The following is an 18,786-nucleotide window of genomic DNA, read 5'->3' on the forward strand; positions in this document are numbered from 1 at the left end:
TGCACTGCATTCACTCAAATAACAACCTTTGGAGGGAGCTGGGATAATTGCTCCATCTTACAGATGTGCAAACTGAGAGGCAAAGAAAGGCTAAATATCTTGCCCAGGTTGTTGCTCAATCAACATGGGGGTGAAGCCCAGGGTTTGTTCAGGACAGTGAAATTCCAGGGCCCTGAATTTGCTCCTGCTTGTCTGTCAAGTGGATGCATGTCCTGACAGCAAGTTTCTCAGTTTAGGTGTCACAGTTATCAGCAGCAGCAGATGAATTATTTCTTTACAAACCACGGAGAAGATAGAAAAAGGAGTAGCCTCCGGGAGCACTCCTGGATGCAAATTGACTTGGCTTTTTAAAAAAATGTAGCTTTGGCACCTCTTGGTTTTAAATGGAGCTATTTGCAAAGGTGACCCTGGGAGCTAAATGTCACCAGGTCAAAGTCTGTTCCTGGGCTGCAGGAGGTATTACTGATGGGATTAAAAATGGCCTGGGAAGAAGGCACAAAGCAAGAACAGAGAGGAGAAAGATTGAGGGGGGGAAAGATTTCTGACCCACCATGTGGCAATGGCAGCTTGTATGCAAGGCCCAAGGCCTATTTTACAGATAAGTATGTTTGTTAAAGGGCAGAATGTTTAGGGACCAGATCAGACCCAGTCCTCTGGCTCTCCATGCCTGCAGTACTTCTTCTCTAGGGTCAGCCTGGCATAAACCACCACCATGCCAGAGGACAACCTTTTGTCTCCCAACCACACCCTGTCCTGACCCCTCCACTCACACCCTCAGACTCTTATGGAGGCCTGGTGCAGGGTGTTCCTGCTAGAGAAATAGCCTCCAGCTGGTAGAAAGTTACATTGTATCCCAGCCACGCAGTGCATCCACAGCTCCCCGAGTAGAGGGGCTTCTTTACGTGGTTCTGCTTTGTCTTAGAAAAGACTGTTTTGAGGTTGGGTTTGAAGGGTCTGCTGGCAGCGGAAGCTGGAGAGGGATAGGGTTCCGGAGGTATGCAGACCCCGAACCTCAGACTCTTTCCTGTGAGACCTGGTAAGTTAGAGGGATCATCAATGACCTAGGGCTGGCCCTGTTCCCCTGGAATCCTTTGCAGTTGTCTCTATTGATCCAGAACAAGAGGTCTGGCTAGTCGGTGTGTTCAGTAGGTATTTTGTTAACTTAGAATAGCTAGCTACCTGTTCCTGGCTGTTAGCAAATGTTTTTAGAATCTTACTGTCTTCATTATTGTCCAGGTTCTGAGCGCTGCTCTAGCTATGGAAAGAATTACTTCTGTTAACCTTCATGGCTAAGCAGAGGCAGGTGTGAGACGATGTGATGTGACCCGATCTTCCCAGGGATGTCCATGTGGAACTAATATTCAAACACTGACTGTCCGACTGTGGGGATGTATTCTCCGTGCTGCCTCATTGCTTTTTAAAACACCTAGACTTTAAAAATCGGTCAAAATGCCGCTGAATGTGAGTTATCTACTCTCAGGCTCAGAAGATGTTTTGGATCTTCCAGTATGTTGAGTCCTCAGACCAGGCAGATTTGCCACTCTGTAGTTGTAAGTGGACTCAGCGTGGGAACACTTGTCTCCTTCATGTCTGTCCTTTTCCCATAAAAGCAGCAAACTAGAATCTCCAGGTTTCTGGAGCTTCCTATTGCACTCTGCATTTCAGGAATGTGTTTGGTGAGCACCCCCCACCCCCCCCACCCCCCCCCCCGGCTTCATTTTGGTGTGTGTCAGCCAGGTGTCTTGCCAGATCCATGAACTGGGCCCTCCTGCGGGGACACCTCTCTGTCCTGCTCTGTGTGCACTGGGGGTCCCCACTGTGCGCCTGTCCCTGGTGCAGGGAGGCCGAATGTCTCCCACCTGCTGCCCCAGACCCCTGCTGGGGGCTCCTCTGCTGGGTAGGAGGGAGGAACCAGTGAGGATGGCTGCCACCTGGGGCCACTGTTGGGAGCTGTCAGAATGCCCTACGGTGTCATTGAGGGGAAGATAGTCATCAGAATGACCCCTAGACATTTAAAGGGTTATGTTACTTTTAAAAAAGGAAGGCAATGATCTGGTATTAATGTTTGGTCCCAGATGGGCTAAATTACTGAAAAATTTGTGTTTAAGGAAAATTCCCTCTTGTGGAGCATTTCCTGATTGTGCCAAGGGGGTGCTCCCCAGAGACACCAACTCTGGGAGAGAAGGCTTTGCTCCTGTTCTGCCGCCCCCCTCCCCCACTCCCAGCCTAGTAACCTTGCAAGATTAATACCTTCTTCTGATGATGTGGTCACCCATGCACCTGGGGGTGCTTGCTCTCCACGATCAGATAGATCGTCACCCAACGTTGCAGAAAAAAAGATTTTTATCTTTGTTTTCTGGAATGTACACTGAGACTCAGCGAACTTAAGTCACCTGCCTGTGTCATGGGGCTGGCTGGAACTCAGGTCTGTCTGGGGACAGAGCCTGTGTCTGGCCCTCACCCACAGAAGGCGAGTGTACCCTTGATCACAGGGGCCTGAGCATGTGCAAGGAGGGGGTGGTGTGGTGTTGGGCGGGGTCCCAAAGTGGAACCCAGGGATCTCTATGGTTCTCGACCTGCCTCAAGTGCCTGGCGGAAGCTCCGGAGCTCTCGGTGCCTGCTGTCCACAGCCGGCCTGGGTTCCAGCCACAGCTGCTTCCTCGGACACAGCCTTCGTCCCTCTTCCTTCCTCCCTGGGCTGTGACTGTGGCATGTGGCCAGCTGCCTGCTTTCCTCGTCCTCTTCTCCTTGGGGGAGTTGATAGCACTTAGTACACCTTGTACAGGCCTGGCTCTGTTCTGAGATTGAGGGGATATCTGTAGGAATTCTCATTCCAGACAGTTGGTGCCGCTCCCGACCAGCTTGCACCCGTGGGCTGAGTCTCATCTCGGGTGGGAAGGGTCTCATCTCTTTTCCCTGTGTCTCCGTGGGTGGCAGCATCGCGGTGTGACCTGGTACCTCTTGAGTATAGCTTTTCCAAAACTGGTGATAAACAACAAACCCCAAGGTTTTAAAGACATACTCATGAGATAGATGCCCCGGTGGAAGACGGCCAAGGCTCTCGAGATGGGCAGAGGTAAAGGTTTGCGTGCCAAGTACCCTGCTCCGCTCTTCTTCCAGGGAGAGGTGGCTGTGGCCCGGGAACTCGGGAGTCGGGCTTTTCACACCGGAGGATTCAGGAATCCGCTTCCAGCATTACCCTGGCCCACAGCTGCTCTGTGTTGCATCTCACTCATTGTGGAGCCTCCCAGGGCGTGGGGGAGCAGCCTTCATCTGGCCATGCATGTCGCCCCAGGGCCAGGCTGGGTCATTAGCTGGGGCGACTGCGTTCTGTACACATTCCTCCCCAACGACGGGGCTGCGGCGCTGGCTGCGGGAACAAAAGGGCTCCATTGACTCTCCTCCGCTTGTAATCCATCACCTTTCTCAGAGGTTTCCTGAGTGCTCACCCCTCACCACTGGTGATTTTGGACGCACATCAAAGGTACGGTGAAGGCAGCGTGCTGGGAGGAGAGAGCTGGGCTCTGGCAGCCACAGATCTGGGGTAAAAGGCACCCTTTGTCCCGAGGCTGCCCTCTTGGTTCCCCACCTGCAGCCTGGGGACGTCACTGCGCTCCGAGGGGCTCACACCAGCGCTCCTCCTGGGTGCTGTTTTGTTTGACTGCTGGGTCTCTTGTGTGGCCCAGGGCATCCCTCCTGCTTGCTGGCTCTTGGGCCATTGCTTACTCTCATTCTGCCAAATTGTCACTTTTACCCGCCCCCTCTGCCCCCGCCCCTACCCCAGGGCTCCTGCTGAAACATCACTTCTGCATTCTTGGAGTCCCTATCTGATCCCTGTCAGGGGCAATCCTTTGTTATAACTGGAGGAGGTGGTGGGGAATGTGGGAGTCTCCTTTAGATCTTGGCCAGGTGTGTTTCCAGTTTGTCTTCTCTGGAAAGATCTGAAGTGGCTGGGGGTGGAGGAAAGGGGACACACCTCTGCTTGTGTCCACTGGTGGCTGAGTGAGGCAGGACTGGCTTTCAGCTGGCTAGGCACATGTTTTCTCTTGTCCTACTCTAGGAGGGGAGGGGACATTTGTCATCTATGTTGTTCAGGGGGTGGGAGGTGATTCCCAGGTAATGGATGTGCCTTGGTTTCCTAAATTAATTTTTGACTCTTTTTCTACAAAGTAGTTTTTGTGTAATATATTTTTTGTAGACTTGGAAAAAAGGGAGAAATGTTAAAAATGCAGGAAAAGTGGCCTAATAGTGCCACCCATGGAACAATGTGCTGTGTGCATTCTATGTTTTTCAAGTTTGCCAATTTGAGATCATATGTATTAGCATCAGTGCGGCAGTGTAAGCACTTCCCCACTTGTAACTAACTCTGCATTCACACAAGTGAATTCATTCATACAGTACAGAACCCAGTATGTACGTGATGACCATTTATTTGTCCTCCGGTCACTTGCAGCCTTGTGTGCATTCTTGCATGGAGATTGGGCAAGATCCTGGCCACTCATGTTCTTGGAAGGACTTCTAAGGTCAAAGAACATAAACTATTTTTGACTGTGGTAAAATGCACGTAACATAACCATTTTCAAGTGTACGTTAGTGGCATTGGTACTTTCATATTGTGAAATCATCATACGCAGAACTGTTCTCATTTTGCAAAACCAACTCCGTCCCCAGTAAGCACTAACTCCTCTTTCCTCCTCCCACAGCCCATCACCCACCATTCAACTTTCCATTTCTATGAATTTTACTGCCCTAGGTGCCTTATGGAAATGGAATCATACAATATTTGGTGTTTTGCGACTGGCTTATTTCACTTTACTTAATGTCCTCAAGTTTCATCCATGTTTTAGGATGTACCAGGATTTCCTTCTGAAATGATATTTCATTGTATGTAAAGACCTTGTCCAGTTTTCCTCTGGTAAACACTTGGGTTACTTTCACCTTTTGGCTATTTCGAGTAACTCTTCTCTGAACATGGGTGTGTAGGTATGTGTTTGGGTCCCTGCTCTCACTTCCCTGGGGTGTATACCTAGAAGTGAACAAAAGCTTTTGGAAGTCCCTTGAAATATAAGGTCAAATTGCAGTTGAGAAATAGCGCGCTGGCTGAATCCTCTTGGTGCTCACCCCGCGTGCCTGAACTCCTGGCCGGGTTGGCGCCTGCTGGGAAAAACCAGGCCTGCAGGAAAAGGAAGAGAAGACTTTTTACCAAGCTATTTTGACAGATTGTATAAACTCAGTGATTAATGGAATGAGAAAGCAGGAAGAATGTCTTTCATTAAGGAAAAAAAAAAAGGAGGCTTTAGGGTTGCTTGGTTTTATTTTTCAATTAAAAGGGTCTGATTTTGTTTCTGGAGAATGGTTTTAATTTGGATAAATGGTTCAGTCTGGGACCTGCATGCCAGAACCTATGATGTATGAGTGCAATTACTCCAGGTTTCCTCGGGAACAACACAGACCTGGGCCCTGCTCTGGCTTGGCCTTGGTGAAATGGCGATGAAGGTGGCTGTGCCTTTGGGAGGCAACTCTTCTGATCAGTATTTGGAGCCTGCAGGGCCGGATGCTGGTGGACACTGGTTAATTTTTACCCTTTAAGAATGTATTCATCATCTCAAGTCAGGAATGCCAACTAGCAGGCCCTACCCCCAGTGTTGGAACATGTTGGACCAGAATTGCTGGCATCGTTTCCAGTGTGGGCATTTGCAGAATTGGTTGGGCTTCAAAGGAGGTGGTTCATCCTTATATTGTCCCCTATTACGGAGGCTTCCTGGCTCAGGCTGGGTTCAGGCCCTGGGGACTGGGTTCTCTACAGGGTGGTCTGATGGGGCTTCTTTGGAGGGAGATGATGGGCTGAAGGATGTATCAGAGTCAGTGAATCCTGGGTGCTTGGGGAAGGATCCATTGGGTGGAGGGTCAGTGAGGGCAGAGGCCTTGGGCAGGAACTGCTTTATGTGTTTCCAGAAAAGGGAAGGGATTGAGGAAGGCAGAGGAATAAGAGGCTACCAGCGTTCAGCTCCAGAAACTAGGAACCTCGTGTCAAAGTCTTAGCCTTCCACGCTAATGAGGGTGGCAGGTCTCATGAGTGCTGGCCACCTTGGGGCCGTGGGGGCTTGGGTAGGGAGCTCAATCTGCACACAGGAAATGTGCATGGGTGCAACCACAGAGGAAGGACAGCTTACTGGGCTAAGTGGTCAGAGAACTGTGGAGCCTGAAGATATTTTAGCCCTGCAGATCCTGTGGCCCAGAATGAGGGGCGTGCCAGCGTGATGGTGGGGGGGCAGGAGTGAAGGTCAGGTAGGGGGACTGTGGGCGTTGACCTGCAGGAGAAATGAGTGTGCACCTAGCTTTTAGCGGTGTGGGGCTGAGCCTACCCGACCCCAGGGCGCCCACCTGCATTGGCTCCTGCGCTGCCCTGCTAGCTTGTGGAGGGGCAGGGCAGCTGGACACAGGCCCCTGAGGAAGGTGGTTCTTACCATAACAAATAGGAAAGTCTTTGGGCTGAGGGCTGGCCAGGCTGATGAACACTTTGGGTGAGATGGGTGACTGGCAACAAGAGAGTTGACTTCTCTTGCTCTTTGCTCCTCCCTGCCCCCATTTAAATGCAAAAAAGTCCAAACTATAGGTCATCTGCAAGAGCATAATGCACTTTTATGAAACATGTTTCTTGTTAGAAACACTATCATGATTTAAATGATGTTTAAACATGTATAAAAGTTCCCCAATTCTCACACTTACAAATACGTGATCATCTTCCTCTTCCCGGCTTGGTTTTTGTAAGAGTTTGAGGTTTGAGCTTCCCAAGTGGCGCTAGTGGTAAAGAACCCACCTGCTAATGCGGGACACAGAAGAGACAATGGTTTGATCCCTGGGTCAGGAAGATCCCCTGGAGGAGGATATGGGCAACCCCCTCCAGTATTCTTGCCTGAAGAATCCCATGGACAGAGCAGTGTGGCAGGTTACAGCTCATGGGGTCACAAGAGTTGGACACAACTGAAGTGACTTAGCACACAGTGTTAGACGTGTGGTGTGTAGGTATGTACTTTTTGTGCTGATGGTTTTCCCAAACCTATATCTTATCCTAAGCATTTCCCATATTTCTGCCTTGACTTCACAATTATCAACAGTGATGATCCTTATAGCCTTGCAGAGTGATGGCCATGCTTGCATGAGCTCCCAGCTGCTGGGCTGGATTCTTGTTAGAGCTGCTGCTTTCAGAAGGTGAAAGAAGCAGCCTCTGAGCTCTGGCCTGCTGGGGATCCGCCTGTCGCTGATTTTGTGTGTAGCCCACAGGGAGGTATGTGTAGGCCTGGCTGGGACACAGCCCCTCTACCTAGACTGCTTGTTGTGCCCCAAAGGGCCAGGTTTTTTCCCCTGCCTCTGGGTCCTGTGGGCAACAGTGGGTGGACTTGAGTGTGGCCCTTGCCCAGTGAGGTCTTCACAAAGGCACCAGGGTCAAGGCCCGGCACTGTGCCCTGTGGTCTGCCACGTGCTGATGGGATTACGTGCATTGGAGCTGCTGTCATGCTGACCTTGGCTCTGGGAGGCTTTGTGACCAGGAATCTTGGCCAGTGTCCAGCTAGAACCTGTCGGGGCTAAACTCAGCTCTGCAACTAATAATGTTCTAGTGGGGTCCAGACAGGCTCAGCTCTCAGGTTTCACTGCCAAGATAAGTTGGATTAACGGGCTGGAGCTGACGAAGACTTTTGGCCAACAGTGATCTTTCTTGTCTGCTCTCCCTTGACCCCTGTGTTTCCCTCCTTCCTTCCATTTGGCCTCACTGGTTGTTTCTGATGTGTTCTGTCTGTTGTCAGGCCCATACACTTCCAGGATATCAGCTTCTCTGTGTCTCCTGATGCTGCTGGAAGCGGCATGGTCTTGCCTGTTCACTCTGGGGCCAGGGCAGAAAGGGAGCAGGCTCTGCAGTGAACACTGTGGCCTGGGTCCTACCTCTCTGTGTGACCCTGGGACAGACACCTTGCTCCTCTGAAGTGCTGCTGAACACGGGGAGTTGGTATAAAGTACCTCCCTGGGTTGTTGGGGTAAATGTAATGTCATGTACACACTGGGCTTCCTGGTGGTGCTGGTGGTAAAGAACCCTCCTGCCAATGTAGGAGACGTAAGAGACATAGGTTTGATCCCTGCGTTGGGAAGATTCTCTGGAGGAGGGCATGGCAACCCACTCTAGTATTGTTGCCTGGAGAATCCCATGGACGGAGGAGCCTGGTGGGCTATAGTACACAGGGTCACAAAGAGTCAGACACAACTGAAGCAACTTAGCATCTAGCATGTACATACTAGGTGTCTTGTCATTACTTTTCTTTTCACTTTATCATTCAGCCTTTCTAGGAGCTGAATCCAGAAGGCTTTTCCACCATGCTAGCCCGCCTCCCTGAGATAGAGCTCCTGGGAAGGAGGTGGGTCTGTAGGGCCCCCAAGCTCTTCTCACCCAAGCCCGTGTCCTCTGGGAGGAGCCTGACAATCACAGGCTCACATTGCCCTTCTGATGCCTGAGTAGCACGTCCTTGGTCTTCTGATGTACTCTGGGGCTGGGTTGTGTATATGTTGTTTGTATCTCTCCTCACTAAAATCTGAGCTCTTCCAAGGACAGGAACCAAGGCTTCCTCTATCTTCATGTGATAAGGGCTTTGGAAGGAGCTGAGGGACGGCTGTGTGACCTTGGTCAAGGCCTCTGCCTCTGGAGCCTCCCTACTGTAAGCCTTCACTAGAGGAGGGACAATTCCACAGCTAAGTGGAAACATTTGAGAAGCTGGTTCTTTACAAGAAGAGAGGCAGATGCTTGCATATTTTCCCAGGGTTTCATTAATTTTTTTTTTCAGGGCCACCATTTTCTTCTTTCTGGGAGTTTTGCTTTGCAGTGTATTCCATGAACTTTCAGAGGAGGGCAGTTGACACTTATTTTACAGGCTTGAGAATCTAGCCCACTGTTATTTTCTTGGAAAGTAGCCATGTTTTAGGTTGTCATATTATAGAAAGTTGATGGTCATTGCCTGCTAGGAATCCATGAGGGCTCCCTGACAAGAGTTCGGGATACAAAACTGTTACTTCACTATTTCGGTAGCACAAAAGAATATTCATTTTGGACAGAGTGTGTTGTGGGGTTCCTTGAAGTCCACACTGTAAAATGGCAAGAATTATTTCCTTTGTCTTTCTCTCAGAATGGATTCCAGTCACTCTACAGACCCACTAGCAATGTGTAATCTCCTGTCTGATATTTAAATGAGAGTTTTGTTCTTATAAAAATGTTGAGCATCCATCAGACTCCTGCTGAGAAAAGAGTCGCCTCTCCCACTTATCTGCTTTCTGCCCAGGCTGCTCAGATCATGTTCACAAATTCTTTCTGTGGGACTGAGTGTCTTTTTAAAAAAAATGGCTAGATTTTAGAGAGAAGTTTGGATGTGCTGTATGGTACCCTTGGTGCCTGGAGACACATAACTCATGTTCAGATGACGATGGAAGAGTTGAGAGCAAGAGTGTGGCTTTGTTTGCCAGCCACAAGCTGGGTCTCTTCATCAATTCATGGATCTATCCTGCCCCAAATGGCCGGTGGCCGCTTCAGGGCCTTGGCCCTGGCTGAATTCATGGCCCCGTGGTACACGACCCCCCCACCTCCTCTGCTACCCTCCTCCCACCACAAACATCACCAGCTTCCATCTCCACTATGCTTTCTCTTCCCAGCCTGATGAATGAGATGTGGTGTGCCAGCAGTTCATAGATCTCAGGCTGGTTGCTGGGAATAAAAGGTACGTACCTGAGGGCGGCGATGGTGGGTGGGCTGACATTAATTATTGACTCTGTGTGAGGCCCTGTCAGAAGGTGACTCCATTGTTTCTTCCTTTGTTTGTTCATTCACTCCCTCACTCATTGCTCTGAGGCAGCTAGCGTTTACTGAGTGCCGGCTGTGTCCTGGGATATGGTTAACCCTCACAAACTCAGCAGGGCTTGCTCTGGCTTGATGGCTGAGACATCAGCTTGGATGCAGCAGAACAGCGTGGTGTTGGGGGTTCTTAGGATCATGGTATTGGGCTAGTGGAGGTCCTGAGGATCATAGGACTGGTGGAGGTCCTGAGGACCACGGGGCTGGTGGAGGTCCTGGGGACCATGGGATTGGGCAGTCCTGAGGACCATGGGGCTGGTGGAGGTCCTGAGGACCATGGGGCTGGTGGAGGTACTGAGGACCACGGGGCTGGTGGAGGTCCTGGGGACCATGGGATTGGGGAGTCCTGAGGTCCACGGGCTGGTGGAGGTCCAGAGGCCCATGGGATTGGGGAGTCCTGAGGTCCACGGGCTGGTGGAGGTCCAGAGGCCCATAGGATTGGGGAGTCCTGAGGTCCACAGGCTGGTGGAGGTCCTGAGGCCCATGGGATTGGGGAGTCCTGAGGTCCACGGGCTGGTGGAGGTCCTGAGGCCCATGGGATTGGGTGGGCTTGAGGACCGAGAGTTCAGAGCTGGGGATCCCTCCATCATAGCTCTCATTGTGTCCATCTCTAGTTACTTCTGACCATCTGATTCTGAATTCTCACTGTCATTTTGAGATTGAGGCCACACCTGTCTGAGGCTGTCTCTCTTGGGGCCGAGGAGCCCTTTGGCTCTTGTGTGAGAGGCTTTTTTGCCATCATTCGGGACCCTGGAAACTTAGCGTCATCTGAATCTGTGCTTAAGGGTGAAATGAAAAGGAGACAGATGGTTGTTGAACTGAAAAGACTGCTTTTCATCCAATATCTTTTTTGAAAATGGTCACATTTTCTGGAGAATAGTATAGTGAACAATTGTATACCCTTCACCTTGATTTGCTGCAGGTTTGTTTTGTTTTGCCATTTTGTCACATTGGCTGTATCTCTCTTTATTTAAGTGATATCTCTCTTTATTTACATAACTTCTGTGTCTATCATGAACTTCACCCACAAATACTTTAGCCTGTGTTTCTTCAGAACAAGGACACTTTCCTTCATCCCTCAACCTCAAGACCATGATCACTGTAAGCAATTTAATTTTGATTTGTTGACATCAGCTAATGTCCGGTTCTTACTTAGGTTTCCCCACTGGCCCCCCAAAGTGCTTTCTTGTTTTCCTTAATCGGTTCTGAATCTCATCATGGCTTATGTGTCACACTGGGTGAGTTTGTCTATCTGTGCCCTGAAAGTGGGAGCAGGCCACCAGCTTTCTTTATTTAATATTATTATTTTTCATGGCTTTTTTTCCCCCCAAAGACATTTTTTTTAATTAATTTTTTTTTTATTTTGAGGTAATTTTCAGGCAGTTGTATGAAATAATACAGAGAGATCCTGTGTACCTTGCCCCAGTTTCCTCCTATGAAAACACCTTGAAAAACTTTAGGACTATGTCACAACTAGGATGTTGTCATTGATAGAGTCAAAGTACAGAACATTCCATCCCTACAAGGATCCTCATACATCCTTTATAGCCAACCCTACTTCCCACACATCTGCACCCAAACTTCATCCCAACAGTCACTAATCTTAATGTCTGTAGTTTTGACACTTAAAGAGTGTTACATAAATGGAATCATACAGTTTGTAGATTTCTGGAATTGGCTTTTTTCAGTCAGCATAATTCTCTGGAGATCATCCAGGTTGTTGCTGTATCAGTAGTTCATTCTGTTTCATTGCTGAGTGATGCTCTGTGGTGGTGATTGACTACTGTTTGTTCACTGGTTGAAGGTCATCTCTGCTGGTTTGTGTCTTCAACCCATGAACATGGTATGTCTCTCCAGTTGTTGAGCTCTTTGACTTTGTTCACTAGCTTTGTGTAGATTTTAGCATGTAAGTCCTATATACGTTTTGTTAGATTTACACCCAAGTTTTTACTTTTCTTTGAGTGATTGTAAATGGTACTGTATTTTTCATTCTGGCCTCCATGTGATCATTGCTAGTACATGAAAGTGAAAGTGAAGTCACTCAGTCATGTCCAACTCTTTGTGACCACATGGACTGTAGCCTAACAGGCTCCTCTGTCCATGGGATTTTCCAGGCAAGAGTACTGGAATGGGTTGCCATTTCCGTCTCCAGGGGATCTTCCCGACCCAGGGATCGAACCTGGATCTCCCACATTGCAGGCAGACGCTTTACCATCTGAGCCACTAGAGAAGAATAGTATAGAAGTACCATCGACTTATGTATGTTTATGTTGTATCCTATGATCTTTGTCAACTCACTTACTAGTTCTAGGTGTTTTATAGATTTCGTGGGATTGTCTATGTTGACAATAATGTCATCTGAAAATAGGGACAGATTTTTTTTTATTCCCTTGCTTTGAAGTTTTGAAGAGCTGAGGGCAATTTCCTCATAGGATGTGCTAGCTTGGATTTGAGTCTTTTCTTGTCATTACATTCAGGATCACATAGGTGTGAGGTGGGGTACTCTGCTCACCTCATGTCAAGAGGTACAGTGTCTGTTGTCCTGCTCCTGGCCCTCAAAGCTTAATTACCTGGTGAGGACCCTAGAAGTCCTTGGTGTTGGGTATATCTTCTTCTTTGTCCCTTTGAGACTCTGAGCATCCTGCTTCCTAATCACCACTCACTCAATGGTTCAGCATCCTAGGATGGTCCTTGCCTGAATCAGTTATATATTGAGATCATGAAATGCTGGATTTTTCCATTTAAGTACTTTGTAGACATTATCCTAGAAGTAATCAGACTGTTAATTACCAATTGTCTTACCTGGATAGAGTAAGAGAATTTTATTTATTGTGTTTATTCTTTAGATGGTTCTGTGAATTTGACAAAAGAGGAATGCGCTTTAGTTTGTTTTTGTGATGGTATTCTCAAGTGCTCTCCAGTGGCACCCTACGACGTAACCTTCCTGGGAACAAGACTGTAGCTATCACTACAGCCACGCAGCAGATGCCTAACCAAGGCTCACTTACCCAGCTCAGCCCACTGTTTGGGTGGGTTTGCTGAGAGTCTGTATTTTCTGACATATGTCTAAGTCAGGGCTTCTTGAAGTGAGGTCTCGGGACCAACATCAGCATCCCTTGGGGGCTGTTAGAAATTCCAGGTCTGGGCTCCACCATACTCTGGTCTGGGAGTGACAGTTGCAGGATGTTCAGATTCTCATTCAAGTCTGAGAACCACTGGTTAAGTTTATTCATTCTTCTGTATGAAACACTAGCTCTGGAAACCCAGTGACATGGTTCAATCAGATATCTTTAAAATTCAGTTTGGCTTTGCAGTAAATCCACACATCTTTTTGTGTCAGGCTGTGGCTGGTAATTTTTCCAATTCCTCTCAGAGGTCTGTGCCAGGAAAGAGCTGCGTTTACTTAGGAGAGCTCCATCCTTTAGCCACCTGAGCCCCCAATTCCTGTTCCTGCCCAAGACTAGGACACCCAGCAGAGCGTAGGATTGGAGAGTGAGGTCTGCATTAACAAGTGTAAATTTGGGCCACGTTTTCAGCATTCATTCATATTTTACTTTGTCCCCAACTGACTGGCTTGCTGCCTTAATGAGTGATAATCTATATTTCTGGAGGCCTTTGTTGCCAGCTCTTCTGGTTGAAGATAGTTTTATTCTTCATCAAACACATGAAGATGAAACTTCTTTTGTGTGCCAGACAGTGTGGTCTTCATGCAAAGGGAGACGAGTTGCTTCCAGCTCAGAAGCAGAGTTTAGCTCTGTGCACACGTGAAATGATGTAGGAAGTGGGTATGTTCATAAGAGCAAAAGAAGGTGCTGTGGGAACTGATCATGACTAAGAGTGAGGCAACAGAGAGCCTAGGGTTTAAAGCAGATGTTTCAGTCAGTCAAGTATATCAGATATCTATAGATACATGTCTGTATAGATCTGTCTATCATCTATCATCTATCATCTATCAAATATATGAATTTGAGGGGGCTGGTGTGTTTGAAGTTTGCATGGGAGGCTAGGAATTCCCATAGGTTTTGATATTGCAGTTTTGAGTTGAAAACAGTGTAGAGCAGAATTTCTCCCTCTATCTTTTCCCTTTAGTCTTTTCTCAAGGCTTTCAACTGATTGGATGAGGCCCCCCCAATTATGGACGAAAATCTGCTTTGCTTGATACCTACTGATTTAAATGTGAATCATATCTGAAAAAACCTTTACAGCAACATGTATATAGACACTTGGTGTCATAATCTAGCTAAAAGGACACAGAAAATTAAGCATTACACAGGAGAATCTGGACTAGATACAAGATTCAAGTAGCAACATTACTATGTCCTATCTTGGGAACCCTTGACAATTTACTTCCCTTTGAGCCTCTGAGGTCAAGGGCTCTTTAGGTCCAATGGCTGTTTACTGATTTATATAAGTAGAATAACGAGAAGTAATGTGGACCTCAGGCTTGGTTGATCAAGCAACTCAACCATGTGACTGCCCATAAACTCTCTTCTCTGCCTTTTTAGTTGTCACTTTCTTTCCCTGGTGGGCCTCCTGTGACTACAAGATGGCAGTCAATTGCCCGTTGCATACTTCTGGAGAGAGAGCGTCTCTTCTATGGCCATTCAACAGATGTCCTTTGGCCACAGAAGCCTTGCACTGACTGGTTAAGCCTAAGTTATAGATTTTTCCTGTAGTCAGTGACTGTGGTGCAAGAGGGGAAGATTTATGTGGGTTGGTAAATATGTGCCAGAAAAGCCACCAATGCTGTCCCCTTGCTGGTTGGCCTCAGCCCAGGGCTCTCATGAGATAATGCACTGTCTGGCACATGTAAGTACTGAACAAAGTGGGCTGTGACTATAATATCCCCTACCTGGAGAAGCAGGGAAGGCCTTCTGTATGTTGGCTTAGAATAGACCTAGGTGGGTTCCCCAGGAAAAGGTCCTTATTGAAAGGGACTTACCGGCAGGAGGGGTAGAGTTCTCTGTTGCCGATAAGTCCTGCTCTATTGCTTACTGTCCTGTGACCTTCAGTTCCCTGCATGTCAGTGTGCTTCTCCTGGAAGACAGGTGATAGGGCCTCTGTAAAGGGTGTGTCTTAGCATGGTGGCCAAATAAGAAGTTGGTGAAAGTGTATTTTCTTCCCTTTACTTATGGAATGCCTCTCAGCTTAGGAGCCATTTTTATGTATTTTGTCTCACTTTGGTGCAGTTGGCACGACTGTTGATTTTAGAACCATTGTCATTGGCTTGGGGTTTGAGAGCCCCTGAAGGGTGAGTCCCAGGCAGGGGGTTCCAAGATTCCCGGCTCTGATGCTGTTGTCTGTAGTGATGTTTGCATAGGGCAGAGGGCCTGGCCTGGTGGTGCCCAGTGAGTCCTGACTTGGCTTTGAGGTGGGGGCAGGAGCAGGAACTGGGATGGCCATCAGGGTGCCCAGAGCAGGAGTCTTTGGCACTCATCTGGGTTCCTCCACCCCTGCTGGCAGCTTGGTGTGTAATTGGCCACTGATGCATTGTCTCCAGGCACTGATAGAGTTGGCCAGCCTTGACACCTACTTCCCTATGCAAAGTATTGATAAAGTGACAGGCCTTGAACTTATTAACATGGTTCTTACTCAACTTCAGGCAAATCTAAAAGAAGTCTTGTCTCTACACATAACTAAGAGACTGATGACCTGTTCTGCAGGCAATTAAGAATCCCACTGAAAAGTCACAGCATCTCTAACGGTGTCCACACAGCAGATCGGAGAGCTTCACCCAGTGACCCACTTCAGCAGCAGGCACCTCACCATGATGAAGGATGTGAATGTTCAAGTGTCTGTCCCATCCACCACTGACCAGAAAATTCTAATTCCATTTCTTGGAGTTTTTAAAAATAATTGTAAATGGTGCCAGAGATATTCTTTGCAGAACTTCATTGAAGAAAAGTGCCTCACTGCCATTTCCAAACTGATCACCCGCTGGGCCCTGCTTAGTGCGTTGTCCCCTGGAGGTGAGAGTGTCTAGAGTGTTTGCCATCACTACTAAAACGGAGAAATATTCTACCAAAGTGCATTGCGTTTGGGACCTGGTTTCCTGTTGGCTTTGAGCAGCCACTCAGTTTGGCGTGGGTGACTGTGCCAGTTGTCTGCTATGACACAGACCACCCCAGACTCAGTGGCTTAAAGCAACCAGGTTTATTTCTTGTGGACTGGGGCAGCCTGGGGTTGGGGTGGGAGGAATGGGCTGGGCTCAGCAGAAGGTCTGGCCACCAGCCTGTCCCTCCTCAGGGCCACGGGTCCTGGGTGTTCCTCAGTAGAGAGTTTTTGGGTTGAAGAGGGCAACGGCAGAAACTGTAGGCCAGCCCTGCCTGTGTGCCAGCACTTCCAGCAGCTTCTGTGGGCCACACACGGTGAGATCTATGCTGATTCAAGGCCCCTGTAGGGTGAAAAGTGTGGGCCAGTGTTTCTTTCTGAAATGCCGCTAGCTGCTCCCTTTACTGACTGAGCACATTCTGTTTTACTGTTTGGCCTCTTGCTGATACCAGCAGGGCAGGCACCTCAGGAATCACCCAGCTCCGTCTGATTCTGAGCCTTGTGTATGGGTGTGCTCTGGGGCCATGGGACCTCTTCCTCCAGAGTTCCCGCTGAGAAGAACCGTCTGAGTGACTATGAAAGTCCTCCAAGAAGACAGGCCCTTGCCATGTTCTCCTGTGTCTACTCTGGGCTCTTCCTTCCTGCTCCTTCATCCTCCTGAGGCCAGTGGAGACTGGCTGTGCTGTTGGCCAGTGTCCTGGGTCAAGGTTTGCTTCTCAGAAGACCAGGGATGAGGTTACGTGCTCAGCGCCACTTCCAAGAGGGGGGTCTCTGGGGGCACATGTCTGAAAGACGAGTCCAGAGGCCGACTGTGTGTCCCGGGGTCTGTGGGCCACTTGCTCCCTGGATGCACTGATTCTAACTGTCAGCTGACACTCCTCTGAGCTGGTGGCCATCCGTGAGGACAGATGTGGAGCCTGGGAGATGCTCAGGGGCTATATAGTGGCCATCTTCCTCCAGAAATATGTGTGGCCTGAGGATGTGGAAGAATTGCTATGTGATCCTGGGGCAGTGGGTTTACTTTTTGGGAGGGTCTGTTTCATCTGTGAGCTGGGAGAGGAGGCTGTGAGGTTTGTGAAGATGATTTTAGCTCATGGTGATCTAGAAGAAGAGTATTTCTGGAACTGGCACGGCTCAGTTGAGGGCTGGGCCTCTGGTCTGCTGTCCGCAATCTTGCTGGTATTTGTTTGGGAGTGTGGTGCTTGCATGCTGCTGTCCTGGGTGGGAACCTGCTGGGCAGCCCCTGGAGCCCAGGATGCCCAGACGCATGCCTTTTAACCACAGACATAAATGTGCTTGTTATGTTCATCCTTGAAACCTCCAAGTCCATGTTCTAAACCACTGAATTTTAACTTTATTTCCATGACTTAGTGCCTTGCCAGATTTCCAAAATGATTTGAAAAGCATGCGGAAGTATATATGTGTGAAGACTGGGGGCTTCCCAGGTGGTGCTAGTGGTAAAGAACCCACCTGCCAATGCAGGAAACATAAGAGACATGGGTTCGATTCCTGGGTTGGGAAGATCCCCTGGAGGAGGCATCGCAACCCACTCCAGTATTCTCGCCTGGAGAATCCCACGGACAGAGGAGCCTGGTGGGCTACAGTACATAGGGTCGCAAAGAATCAGACATGACTGAAGCGACTTAGCACGCATGCACGCATATAAAGATGATTAAATAGTCAAAAGGAAATACAGAGAGAAAGAGAGAAAATATAGATCTGAGAAGCCCATGTAGCCCATGGAATGTCAGCATCCAGTGGATATTTAAAAAATTCTGTGTACCACAATGATTTAGCTGTGAGCCTCCTGGCAGCCAGTTGGGTAAGGGAAACAGTTGTTTCTAATTGTTTCATTGTATCTATATGATAAAAATAAGTGAACTGGAGAAAAACAGACAACAGAATCAGAAACAAGTTTTTCCAAATCTGAATCTTGAGGGAATGCCTCTGTAGAGTCCCTGCAGAGTCCTCAGTCACATCCTGCAACCAACATAGTACAGAAGTGGAGCACAGTTCTCTACGAGCCTCAGTGGTGGCCAGGGGCAGTGTGACAAACTCAGGTCTGCAGGAGGAACATCCCAAGGAACATAAGCATGCTACTCCAGTGTACTGCTTAGATACAAAGATAAAACCCTGAAATATTGTCCTTGAACTCTAGGGTCCTCTAGGGCCAAAAGACATTCAGATCTATTCCAGTCCCCTGTGCCTGCCAAGGCGTGTTTGCCCCTGCGGGCTTCCCTCAGGGGCACTGTGGGGACCCTGGGCTTCCCGTGATTGGCTAGAACCTGCGCCAACACTGCTAATTCAGCACAGCCTCACAGAGACCATCTGTGCTGCCTCCTTTGCGTTGTGCATCGTCTTCATCTGAAACTGATGAGTGAACAGGTTCCGCTGAGTAAGTGCTCTCAGGAGCCTGGAGCTGCTTGTCCAGCATATTGATGCTGGCCATGTGCGTGAAACATGGCCAGTGTGACTGGGGAAGGGAATTTCAGATTCCTTGTTAATTCTAAGCCATTTAAATTTAAAAGCTGTTAGCAGAGTACTATTATTTTTTCCATTGAACACAACTTTATTGTTTTGCTGGGACTATATTTCACTTTAACTCAGAAATTTAGTGTCTAAACTGAGACGTGCTGACAGCGTAATATGCGCAGAAGATTTTGAAGACAGTACCAAAAAAAAAGGTAAAATATCTCCTGAGTAATATTCGTGTTGATTGCATGGTGAAAAAAATAACCATTTGGATATATTGGGTTAAGTAAAATATATCATTAAAATTGCTATCATCTGTTTCTTTTCAAAATGTGGCTACCAGAAATTGGAAAACTACATAAAATGTGGCTTGT

At 48.3% G+C, this 18,786-nt stretch overlaps 1 protein-coding gene and 1 long non-coding RNA gene across 16 annotated transcripts in view; one reads left to right on the top strand and one right to left on the bottom strand.

Moving 5' to 3' along the window:
* The window catches only part of TNS3 (tensin 3), a 220,368-nt gene that overhangs the window by 1,676 nt on the left and 199,906 nt on the right, over positions 1–18,786 (top strand). For 3 of the 15 annotated variants that reach the window (XM_081536789.1, XM_081536788.1, XM_081536784.1), the window contains exon 1: positions 2,563–3,484. The exons of 8 other annotated variants lie outside the window; for them this stretch is intronic. In XM_081536789.1, coding sequence (XP_081392915.1) covers positions 3,284–3,484 — 201 coding nt within the window. In that variant the 5' untranslated portion in view covers positions 2,563–3,283. Of the gene's footprint in view, positions 1–864; positions 1,037–2,562; positions 3,485–18,786 lie in introns of those variants that run through there. 4 more of the 15 variants (XM_081536804.1, XM_081536802.1, XM_081536794.1 and 1 more) reach the window with 3 other exon arrangements.
* LOC145524484 (uncharacterized) overlaps positions 4,389–18,786 on the bottom strand; it is a 30,915-nt gene continuing 16,517 nt past the window's right edge. Inside the window, exon 3 of the long non-coding RNA XR_014067569.1 lies at positions 4,389–5,173. This is a non-coding gene — a long non-coding RNA (uncharacterized LOC145524484). The remainder of the gene's footprint in view (positions 5,174–18,786) is intronic.

Source organism: Giraffa tippelskirchi, chromosome 10, assembly GCF_054371585.1.
Source record: "Giraffa tippelskirchi isolate mGirTip1 chromosome 10, T2T-mGirTip1v1.2.pri, whole genome shotgun sequence".
NCBI lineage: Eukaryota > Metazoa > Chordata > Mammalia > Artiodactyla > Giraffidae > Giraffa > Giraffa tippelskirchi.